Raw genomic sequence first — 12265 nt, 5'->3', positions numbered from 1 at the left:
AAGAAAACTGAATCAGAATCCAAGTTATATTTTTATTTCCACCATAAACAAAATTGTCAATTTCAAATACCCTGAGTCTGAACCCTGAAAACTGTGGTTATTAGTGAGAAACTCAAGTCTTTATCATTAAACACATGTACATTTATTATTATAAAGCAGATTTTCTAAGGCCCTGATCCTGCAAAGACTTATGTGCATACTTAATTTTATATACTGATGTAGTCCCTTTGCAGTCAACTTAACTAATCACAGTGCATAAAGTTAAGCACACACATAATGCTTCATTTCATTAGCAGCTTGTATGCATTGCAGTCACTAGGGTCTCTGTTTTGCAATCTGATCCATGTGGACCTTTGTGACATTTAAAAAAATTGGAAAATGTGATTGAAAAGGTAAAAAATTGACAAGGGATTCATGGGCAAGTATAGTATTATCTGAAACTACTTTTAACTTCAGTTTTGATACTGACTGGAATTCAAGCTGGCAGACTCCCTTCAACATGCTTCAGCTCCATGAAATCACATTAGGGTGTGGTATGCTGGAGCTCTCTGCCTATGGGGCTGTGCCATGGGATCAGGGTGGAGCAAGGTATACTGGTAGCCTTCTCCCAGGGGGCTGCTCTCTGGGATTAAGGTGGAGTGGTACACTCTGAGCTCTCCTCCAAGGGAGTTGCCCATGGGATCAGGGTTGAGTGATGCATGCTGACAGCTCTCCCCGTATGGGGCTGCCCCCTCGGATTGGATGGACTGATGCATGATGGGAGCTAAGGGAGACAGAGGTACATAGACAAAACTTTCCAAGACACAGCCGTCCCACCCACTGTCTGACAGCCTCTGTGCTATTAAAGAGGATGCTAGTCTTGGGAAAACGTCAAACTGAACTGGAGGGCAACAATCCCTCAGTTGGGACCCTTCTGCAACTGAGGATATCATCTAGCACTGAGTATATTTTTCCAGGGGAGGGGACCGGACCCTAGTTATTGGGAAGAGACAAATAATAGTAATGGGGGATTCAATTATTAGAAATATACATAGTTGGGTTTGTGATCACAGGAAGAACCACATGGTGAATTCCCTGCCAGATGTGAAGGTAGCAGATTTCTCAAGACAGCTAGAGAGACTTGCATGCATTGCTGGGGAAAAGCTGGTGATTGTAGTACATGTAGGTACCAATGACATAAGGAAAGGAAGGAGAGAGATCCTGGAGACCAAATTTAGGCTGTGTGGTAAGAGATTAAAGTCCAGGACCTCCATATCATTCTCTGAAATTCTTCCAGTTCCACGTGCAAGGCCATTCTGACAGGCAGAACTGCAGGTGTCAGCATGTGGATGAGATAATGGTGTAAGGAGGAGCATTTTAGTAACTGGGCAACCTTTTGATAGGGTGACCAAACATCCCATTTTGGCCCGGAGAGTGCCTTTTTTAAGCTCTGTCTCAGCTGTCCCAACTCCTCCCCCTTCCCTCCCCACAGGAAGCATTTGTCCCATTTGCACTTGCTCAGTTGACAAGAGCAAATAGGACAAATGACCACTTTGGTAAAAAAAAGTTGGGTGTGGAGGGGGCGAGCAGAGATGGTGCTGGGTAGGGGAAAGCAGAAGTCCAGCATGTGGACCCCCTACAGGGTTCCAGCGACAGGGCAACAGCCTGGCACAGGGTGGGGGCAGGGTTCCAGCAACTGGCAACAGCAAGGGGGGGCGTCCCATTTTCTCTTTGAAAAATATGGTCACCCTATCTTTTGGGAAAAGAGGAACCTATACAGGAGGATGGGCTCCACCTAAACCAAAACAGAATCAGACTGCTGGCATGTAAAATTAAAAAGGTTGTAAAGAAGTTTTTAAACTTAAGGCTGGGGGAAAGCCGACGAGTGTGGAGGACCAAATGGTTTGGACGGACATCCCTTAGAGAAGGATTTATTTCTGGGGATTCTCTATCCTAATAAAAAGAGGATCGAAGGTGACAAAGAACAGATAGGAAAACAGAAAGGAGCATAAACTCTGGCAAGTTAAGTGTAAAAGTATAATTAGGCAGGCCAAAAAAGAATTTGAAGAGAAACTAGCAAAAGACACAAACTAACAGCAATTTGTTTAAGTACTTCAGATGCAGGAAGCCTGCCAAAAAAAATCAGTGGGGCCACTGGATGATTAAGGTGCTAAAGGAGTACTCAAGGAAGACAAGGTTGTTGCAGAAAAGCTAAATGAAATCTTTGCATCAGTTTTTATTGCAGAGGACATGAGGAAGATTCCCACACCTGAGTCATTCTTTTTAGGTGACAAATCCGAGGAGCTGTCCCAGACTGACGTATCCATACAGGAGGTTTTGCAACAAATTGATAGATTAAACAGTAATAAATCTCCAAGACCAGATGGCATTCACCCAAGAGTTCTGAAGGAACTCAAATATGAAATTGCAGAACTAATTGATACATAACCATCACTTAAATCAGATTCTGTACTAAATGACTGGAGATAGCTAATGTAATGCCATTTTTTTTAAAAAAGTTCCAGAGGCGATCCTGGCAATTACAGACTGGTAAGTCTAACTTCTGAACCAGACAGTGTTTGAAACTGTAGTAAAGAACAGAATTAATAGACACATAAATGAACATGATTTGTTGGAGAAGAGTCCACACAGCTTTTGTAAAAGGAAGTCATGCTTCCCCAACCTACTAGAATTATTGGGGACACACACGTGGACAAGGGTGATTGAGTGGATATAGTGTACGTGGACTTTGAGAATGCGTAACAGTCTTAGGTGAGGGATCTGGTCAAAAGCTAAGTAAGTTGTCATGGGATAAGAGGCAAGGTCCTCTCATGGATTAGTAGCTGGTTAAAAGACAGGAAGCAAAGGGTAGGAATAAACAGTCAGATTTCAAAATGCACGGACATAAATAGCAGGGAGATCTGTACTGGGACCAGTGCTGTTCAACATATTTACAAACGATCTGGAAAAAGGGGTAGCTGTGAGGTGGCAAAATTTGCAGGGAATACAAAACTACTAAAGATAGTGAAGTCCAAAGCAGACTGCAAAGAGGTACAAAGGGATGTCACAGAACTGGGTGCCTGGGGACCAAAATGGCAGATGAAATTCACTGTTGATAAATGCAAAGCAATGCACATTGGAAAACATAATCCCAGTTGTACGTACAAAATGATGGGAGTCTAAATTAGCTGTTACCATGCAAGAAAGAGATGTCATTTTATGGATAGTACTCAAAAACATCCGCTGAATGTGCAGTGGCAACCACCACTTATGAACATTTCCCCTACTACTTGGTAACAGCAACATAGCTGCTACGGAAGAGTAACAGTTGTGACATCACATCCAGGGGCAGAGATTTGGGGGGGGACGACACTTAGAGGCATTACCTCCCCCCAAAAAAACCTTCATCTTTCCACTCCCCTCCCAATTCTGGATCTTCAGCACAGCTCCAGGACACACAACCCCATCCACTTGCCCTGCCTGCATAGAGAAAGCAGATGGGGCAGAGCTCAAGGGCTAGAGTGAGCAGGGGGCCCTGTCCAGCAGGGGGCCAGTACTCACAGGGTGCATCTTTCCACTTCCCTCCTGCCCCTGGCTCTTCAGTGCAGCTTCGGGGGTTGGACTAGATGACCTTCTGGGGTCCCTTCCAACCCTGATATTCTATTCTATGACTCAGAGGCACAGCCCCGTCCACTTGCCCTGCCTGACAGAGCCTGTGTAGAAAGCATATGTAGGGGGCATTTGCGGGGGGAGGGGGGGTCAGGGGAGCAGAAGAAGCGCAGCTGGAAGGTCGTCTCCTCCCTTCCTCAGTATCTGGCTTGCAGGAGGTTGGGGGAGCGTCAGGGACCCCCATGCACTGAGCTATCCCCTCCATCTTGGATGCTGGCGGCAGGGTGTGGGTGTGCTGTTTTGGAGTGGGGGATCCCCCTCTCCAGGGCTCTGATCTATCCCCTTCCCCCTCCCGTGTCAGTGCTAAGAGCCAACCCCTCCCACCCCCACAGACTGTGCATGGTGCCCTCCCCAGCCATACATCCCTCACCAAGATGGAACATGAAGTCTGCAGCAGCTGAGCTCACTCAGCCATTTTGTGAATGGGGGCTCCTCTGCCAAATCCAGGGTTCCCCTGCCAAACTTGGTGTTCCCCACTCCATCCTCACCTTGCCCCAAAGAAAGTGGCTGCCCCTCCCCTTCCAAAACATCCTTTACTCTTCATATGCCTTCGATCAGATGACACTCCCCATAACAGCAACAGATGCTTAGGAGCAACATAAAAAAAGGGCACCAATATGTTGCTACTAATGAGTGTTTACTGTAAACTGAAAATATCATAATGTCACTATATAAATCACACAGTGCTGGTCACCCCCACACAAAAAGATAGATTAGAATAGGAAAAGGTAGAGAGAATGGCAACAAAAATGATTAGGGGTATGGAACAGCTTCATATGAGGAGAGATTATAAAGACTGGGACTGTTCAGCCTGGACAAGAGGCAACTAAAGGGTAGGATATGATAGAGGTATCAGAACAATAAAATTATGAATGGTGTGGAGAAAGTGAATAAGGAAATGCTATTGTTCCCTTCACAAAACACAAGAACCAGGGGTCACCCAATGAAATTAATAGGCAGCAGTTTAAAAAAAAAAAAGGAAGTAAAGCTTCACGCAATACACAGTCAACCTGTCATAATGACAGGTTTCAGAGTAGCAGCCGTGTTAGTCTGTATTCGCAAAAAGAAAAGGAGTACTTGTGGCACCTTAGAGACTAACAAATTTATTAGAGCATAAGCTTTCGTGAGCTACAGCCCACTTCATCGGATGCATTGAGCTGTAGCTCACGAAAGCTTATGCTCTAATAAATTTGTTAGTCTCTAAGGTGCCACAAGTACTCCTTTTCTTTTTACAGTCAACCTGTGGAACTCATTGCCAGGGGATGTTGTGGAGGCCAAAAGTATAACTGGGTTCAAAAAAGAATAAGGCTATGTCTACACTACTGTGGTAAGTCGACCTACATGGTAAGTGGACATAAATAACGTAGCTGGAGTCGACGTACCTTAGGTCGTGCTACTGCGGGGTCTACACCGTGGGGGGGGTCAATGGGAGAAACTCTCCCATCGACTCACCTTACTCTTCTCATCCAGGGTAGAGTACAGGGGTCGACCGGAGAGCAATCTGCTGTCGATTTGGCAGGTCTTCACTAGACCCCCCCCACCCCACCCCACCAAATCGACCGCTGGTGGCTTGATCTCAGAGAGTGGAGCCGGGCTGTAGTGTAGCTGTAGCCTGAGATACATTCATGGAGCCTATTAGCCGAGATGATCAGGGACAGAACCCCGCGCTCTGGGTGTCCCTAAGCCTGTGACTGCCAGAAGCCGGGAGAGGATGACAGGGGATGGATCCCTTGATGAGGGCCCTGTTCCGTTCCTTCCCTCTGGGGCACCTGGCGCTGGGGCGGGGGAGAAGCCAGGCTGCTGGACCAGATGGACCTGGGGGGGGGGGGACACAGAACGGCCGTTCTTACGGGCCACCCCCTGGGAGCCGCTGGAGCGATGCATGCTGGGAGCTCTCCCCCCGTCGGAGCAGGTAGAGCAATGGATGCTGGGAGCGATCGGTCTCCCCCCTCCCCCCAGCCCGTGACGAAGGTGTTGCTGCAGCCGCGGGGGCCCCCGCGCCCTTGGCGAGTCCCTGCAGGGCCCGCCCCGTCCCTCCGCCGGGGGGCGCCGGGCCCCGCGCTACCTGGGCTCCTCCGGCTGCCGCTCTCCATCCTCACTCCCATGGCTCCTGGCCTGGCCCCGGGCTCCGATCCCTGAGCCCCGGCCCGGCCCCCTTCTCTCGGCTCGCCAGTAGCGGCGGCCCCACCCAGCCGGGGCGGGGCCGCTCTGGCCGCATGCAGGGTTGCTATGACCACGGACCCGGTCACGTCGCCGGGAGTATTACGTCCCGAGGCCCGGCAGCCCCGGGGAGGGGGAGGCCAGAGGGGGGCGGGGGAGAGAGAGGCTGGGGCGGAGAAGGGCATGGGGGGAGGGGGCGAGGAAGCGGAGTTGGAGAAGGCGGGGGAGGGGGATGGTGAAGGGAGAGGAGAGGGGGAGGGGGGAGGGGGAATGGCGATGGCGAAGGGAGGGGGGAGGGGGAGGGGGAATGGCGAAGGGAGGGGGGAGAGAGATGGCGAAGGGAGAGGAGAGGGGGAGGGGGAATGGCGAAGGGGGGGGAGGGGGAATGGCGAAGGGAGGGGAGGGGGGATGGCGATGGCGAAGGGAGGGGGGAGAGGGAGGGGGAATGGCGAAGGGAGGGGGGAGAGAGATGGCGAAGGGAGAGGAGAGGGGGAGGGGGAATGGCGAAGGGAGGGGAGAGGGGGATGGCGAAGGGAGAGGAGGGGGAGGGAGGAGGGGGATGGCGAAGGGAGAGGAGAGGGTGAGGGGGATGGCGAAGGGAGGGGAGAGGGGGATGGCGAAGGGAGAGGAGAGGGGGAGGGGGAATGGCGAAGGGAGGGGGAGGGGGATGGCGAAGGGAGAGGAGAGGGTGAGGGGGATGGCGAAGGGAGAGGAGGGGGGAGGGGGATGCGAAAGGAGAGGGCAAGGGGAGGAGGGGGATGGAGAAGGGAGGCAAGGAAGAGGAGTTGGAGAAGGCAGGGGAGGGGAGATGGCAGGAGGAGGGCGATGGAGAAGGCAAGGGAGAGGAAAGGGCAAAGGAGAGGAGATGGCAGGGGGAAATGGAGAAGGGAAAGGAGAGGGCGGGGAAAGGGGGATGGAGAAGGGCGGGGAGAGGAGAGGGCAGGGGGAGGGAGGATGGAGAAGGTGCAGCCTGCACAGACATGACCATGGAGGGGGCTAGTGGCTGGTACAACACCCTTACCAAAGTCCCATCTGGCCCTATTTGGGGCTGCCTCACCCATATCTGGGCTGTAGCTAAGAGCCACAGTAGGCTGTGGCAATGGGTAATTCAGTAGCCAGTGGCCCTATCCAAAGGGTGTAGCTCTGTGTGCACTTGGGGGGGAATGGCGAAGGGAGGGGGGGCTCTTGGCCCTGGGCTGTGTTGCTTCTTTTCAGAGTCATTCCTAGAACAATAACTTTAACACATGAAGGACCACCTCCCACCCATGGTAGTAGAAGTATTATTTAGCATGTTTATTACAGCAGTGAACGAGAACAAACCAAGATGGGGCCCCACTGGGCTAAAAGACTGCTGGTAGAAGGTGCCGCTTTGATGGTCCTGGGGACTGACATCCACTAGACACAGCTCAGGTGCAGCACAGGCAGTGGCAGTGCAAGCTGCACCCTTGCTGCTATTCCAGGGAGCCTCAGGCCTTATCAGGAGCATCATCCTCTAGGGCAGGGGTTCTCAAACTGGGGGTTGGGACCCCTCATGGGGTCACGAGGTTATTACATGGGGGGTCACAAGCTGTCAGCCTCCACCCCAAACCCCGCTTTGCCTCCACCATTTATAATGGTGTTAAATATATAAACAAGTATTTTTAATTTATAAGGGGGATCACACTCAAAGATTTGCTATGTGAAAGGGGTCACAGTACAATAGTTTGAGAAACACTGCTCTAGGGAATGAATAGGTAACTGAATCTTCAGACTCTGAAGGCCCTGTTCTTGCAGTGTCCAACTACCAACAAAGCCTGACTTCAATGAGAGATGAGGATACACAACACTATGCTCTAGTTCAGAGGTCCCCAAACTGGGGGGTGTGTGGAGGAATGTCCAGGGGGCCCTCCACAGCGAAGGGGGGAGGGAGCACCTCCCCAGATCTGCTCCCATTCCACCGCCAGCTGTGTCCCCTGCTCCCAGCCCTGTGCCTGACCCTGTCCCCAGCCTTGGCACAGAGCTGCACCTGGCCCAGCTGCCGACCCCCACCACAGCCCGGCTGTGGCTCCACTCCCGTCAAGGTTGACATCTGCATATGCTATTTAACTTTCAACCCACCCAGAGGAGCGACCAGTTGAGCTAGTTCTGAATTTACAGATATGAGCTGTAAACTACTGGTTTATTAGCTAATACTACAGCAGATGTTTACACATGTGCCAAGGACCTAGGGATCGATTAAAATTCTAGTCCCATAAGTAAGAAGTAACCGACAGGGCATTATTCACTAACTGATCCCCCATCTGTAGAGGGTCATGAAGTTACTCTGAAAAATTCAGGACTATTTAGAGTGATTAATGCTATAATAGCGGTGAGTTTTGCTTCTTCCCTACCTTAATATGTTTCATTAAAATCATTCACATCTGAGCATGAGATGTCAAAGAGACATGGAAGGTAAAGGAATATTCATTACAATGTGATCATTTTGTCTGCAAGTAATTCCTTCCCATCATCCAAAAAGATAATTTAATTATGGGTAAAATATATGGTTTGCTGCCTTTCCTGGCATCCATGGAGAAATGTCTTAATAAACCTGGAACTTCAAACTTATTAAAAAGGAATAAGTTCAAACTTACTACAAAAACAATGAAATAGTATTTACAGGGGCTCTGTTCTTACTCCTAACTCAGACAAAACTCCCATTAATGTATAGGGTCATGGAAATTGCCATGCTGGACTGGACCAATGGTCTATCTAGTCCAATATTCTGTCTGACAGTTGCCAGCATTAAATACTAGAGAGGAAGGAAGAGAACTGCAAAATAATTTGCCTTTAAGCAAAGTTTCTTCCTAACCTCCATCAGTTAGTGGTTGGCTTATGCCTTGAAATATTAATATTTATATCCCATTCAACATTTTTAGCTCCTCTATTTTAACACTAGATATTCTTATTAGCTATATAAACAGCCAATCCTTTTTGGAAACTTGATATCTTGTAGCAATACATTCTCCAGACTAATTGTATATTGTGTAAAAAAATTATTTCCTTTGGTCAATTTTAAATTTGCTGGGAGAAGGTAGAAGAGAAGGGGTACACCTTGGAACCCTTCTGGTCCTGGGATTGTCAGTCAATCAGTCTGTCTATCTAGGTTTTCCTAAAGTGCCTCTCCTCATGGTATCTAAGCACATGTATGAATCATGATGTTACAAGTACCCTGTTTCTTGCCATGGCCAAATCCTCCCTTGAGGTTTGGGGAAGTTCCTTTATGTGTACAGAGCATCAATTTTGTTTTACATGTTATGTTTCTTCTGGCTGTGAGAGCAGCAATCCTCTTGGTTCCTCATTAACCACCCTGAACCTACAGGAGCTCTTACACAGTGGAAAAAGTGAAATGAAAGCTCAGTTACATGTTAAATGGAAAGTGGGATTTTCAAAGGAGCCAAATAGAGTTAGGTGCCCAAATCCCATTGAATTTTAATGGAATTTGGGTGCCTAACTGTGTTAGGCTACTTTGAAAATCCTCGTCTAAACCCTCAAATGATGGAAACAAAGATTGTATTAATATGATTTTATTTCCTGTTATCTAAAATAAAATACTACAGTTATCTTAAATAAGATATGTACTGCTACAGAACATCAAAATAAATTGTCATAACACACAACCTTACTTATATGCCTAAACTAGAACTTGATGCAGATAATACAGAAGATTCTCCCTTCCCTTTTCTTGTGCTTTCTCTCTCTTAACTAGTTTGATATTTTCTGAACGATTCCTTCATCCAGAAAAAAAACCCAATGTTCCCAGCAGTGTAACTGTCAGACAGTAACCAGGCTAATCAGCCTAGCCCAAATGATCCTTCCCTTACAGTCTCTCTCTTTCTGAACCTCTCAATTCTCTCCACCACCTACCGGGTAAAGTCTGAGAATTAAAAAACCCAACTCTAATTGTGTGAGCAAAACATTTCAGGAGTATCACAACTGTTCCCTGATACTAGGCAACCTGTCCCTATCACTTAAAGAATGTAGCTATTTCTATTGTTTTTCTGCTCATCAGCTGCCACGTTACATTAAAGATGCCCTCGGTCTGAAATTCTTGTCCTCCTATGCCAATACACTTCAAAGCTTCCTGCATTTCTCACCAGTTTGACTTGTGCTGAGATGGCCTCATTGCCGCTGTTAAAGTACCTCACACTCCCTTTGCCTCTTGTAAATCTTTTTCCTGTTGGCTTTAAGAGTGGCACATTCTTACCTGCTGGAATATCTCCAAAAGTATAAACATATAATAGTGCACAAATGCACCAGGATGTGCCTACATTTATTGACCAAAAACAAGGCTGACAGAGGGCTGGATCAGTCAGAGTGACTGCTCTAAACAAAAGAAATAGCTCTCTCACTACAAAGGGAGCTGTGATGCAAATGCGTCTGCAATATTTTTCCGTAATTGACAAACAGGGAGCAAAGCATTGAATACCCAGGCACCTTTCCCCAGTAGTGGTTTTTTCCACTCTTTTCAGGACACAGTGCAACAGGTCATGGTGCCATATTGCACTAGGAACATGTTGCAAGTTTCATGGTTGCTGGGCTAGCTGCATCTCTGTCTCCTTTATGGTCTTTGTCTGAGCGCACCCTCTCAGGTGGTAGGCCTTGTGCCTTTACCTTTTTCTGGGGTGGAATTTTGTAATTATTTTATTCATAGATTGGGCCCACAGCTACAACACCCTGTGTATCATGTGGACTTGCCCAGCAAGTCTGACTGAGATTGGACACCTGTGGTTCTTCCCTTTGGTAGTCCGTGATCAGTGGTAAATCTGCAATCAAGCAGCCTTCTTAAAACCCAGACATTGTTTATTTCCACAGCTGAAACAAAGCCTTTAGAGAAAAAATATTTTAAAACCACAGTCTACGCATGTCTATCTTACCTAAGGGTATGTCTACACTGCCCACATTACAGCGTGGCTGCCGCAGTCCTGTGACGTGGGCAGTGTAGTCACGCTTTATCACCAGGGGATAGCTCTCCTGGTGATAAAAAAAAACCCAGAACGAGCAGTGGTAGCTTTATTGCTGGGAGTGTGGCTCCCGGTGGTAAAGTGCTGTCTGTACTGGCACTTTTCAGTGCTATAACTTTTGTTGCTCGGGGGGGGTGCGTGTATGTTTTTTCACACTCCTAAATGACTAAAGTTTTGGTCCTGAAAGTGGCAGTGTAGACACAGCCTAAGGCTTACAATCCCCTGACGGTAACGTAGGCAGGCCTAACTTCTCCGGGCGAACCAAGTGGGATGTCATGTATCTCAGTCTGGCTTCCCCGCAAAACTCCTCTCCCTCTTGAGAGAGAGACCCTTTTAAAATTGCCAAAAATGTTTTGTTCTTCTGCATTCTGAGTGTTGGCTGTTCTGGAAAAAACTAGTTTTGCAGGTTGTTTGGAGAGAGGGTAAAATCTTCAAAGCTCACTGTTCAGGCATTGTCTGTTAACAACCCTCAAGTGGTTGTGGAGGGGTGGCTTATGTTGAGCCATTGTTTTCCCTTTTTGCTTGTTCCAGCCCTTGTTAAACTCAATCAATATATTCATACAGTAAACATGCCAAATAACCAGGTCAACATACAGTATTCACAAACTATTACAGAACAGCTTCAGATCCATCAAAATGTGCATTCCAGGTTGAAAATAAATCTCAGGGTTTATTTGGGTTTATATTCTGATTGCTAATCTCTGGGTTTGGCAACAGTGTCCTTTGACAATCAGGGATCACTCCCACATCAGACTTCCTTGTGTTACCACACTGGATCCATCACTAGTTCCTCAGCAGGCTGATGCTGTCATGGAGCAATCCCTAACTGGTAAACTCAGACCATTAACCTTGCAGTTGACTCTGATACTACTGTCTAGTGAGAAAAACATTCCTCTGATCCGGCAGAGGAAGCAATAGTTTTATAAGTGCATTTAAGCAGTCTGTCCAAATCCTAGGAGTTTGCTGATACCTACTAATGACATTCCATTGTTAGGCAATGGATATCTCTCCTGTTGCTGCTCTGAAGGGAAGAGAAGGGACTGGGACTAAAGTACTTTATTAGTGTCTTTATTCTCTCTGTAAGGTGATATGACCATCTATTGTGCCATAGGCAAATGCTTAGTACTAATAATTAATAATCAGAAATATTAATACACATTAACACAACTATTTTATGTTAAGTGTGATGCAGTATGATTGAAGATGACCATTTATATCATTGTTGCCCCTGCTATTGCACAATTGCATTCAATTTGATACAAACTGTATCATGTAAGGTGTCAATGGAAAACTTACAATCTGTCAAGTATGATTATCTTGGTTAAAAGTTCACCTACCACAGCTGGATGCACTAGAAGTCAGGGATGCTTTGTGGCCCTACATTATGGACTTTCATGATCCAATGGAAAAGGGTGAATAGTACTCTTATGAACGTGCTTGTGGGGGATAGGGAAGGGGTTTATTGATTGTGGGGA

General features: G+C 47.3%; 1 protein-coding gene across 3 annotated transcripts in view; it reads right to left on the bottom strand.

Annotated features, from left to right (window-relative positions):
- SPATA7 (spermatogenesis associated 7) overlaps positions 1-5937 on the bottom strand; it is an 85514-nt gene extending 79577 nt beyond the window's left edge. The window contains exon 1 of one of the 3 annotated variants that reach the window (XM_043516068.1): positions 5714-5937. In XM_043516068.1, coding sequence (XP_043372003.1) covers positions 5714-5753 — 40 coding nt within the window. In that variant the 5' untranslated portion in view covers positions 5754-5937. Of the gene's footprint in view, positions 1-5030; positions 5142-5713 lie in introns of those variants that run through there. The other 2 variants (XM_038407995.2, XM_038407997.2) reach the window with 2 other exon arrangements.
- Positions 5938-12265: the final 6328 nt, after the last annotated feature.

Source organism: Dermochelys coriacea, chromosome 6 (genome assembly GCF_009764565.3).
Source record: "Dermochelys coriacea isolate rDerCor1 chromosome 6, rDerCor1.pri.v4, whole genome shotgun sequence".
Taxonomy (NCBI): domain Eukaryota; kingdom Metazoa; phylum Chordata; order Testudines; family Dermochelyidae; genus Dermochelys; species Dermochelys coriacea.
The sequence above is the reverse complement of the archived record's forward strand: the minus strand, read 5'-3'. Positions and strand labels throughout refer to the sequence as shown.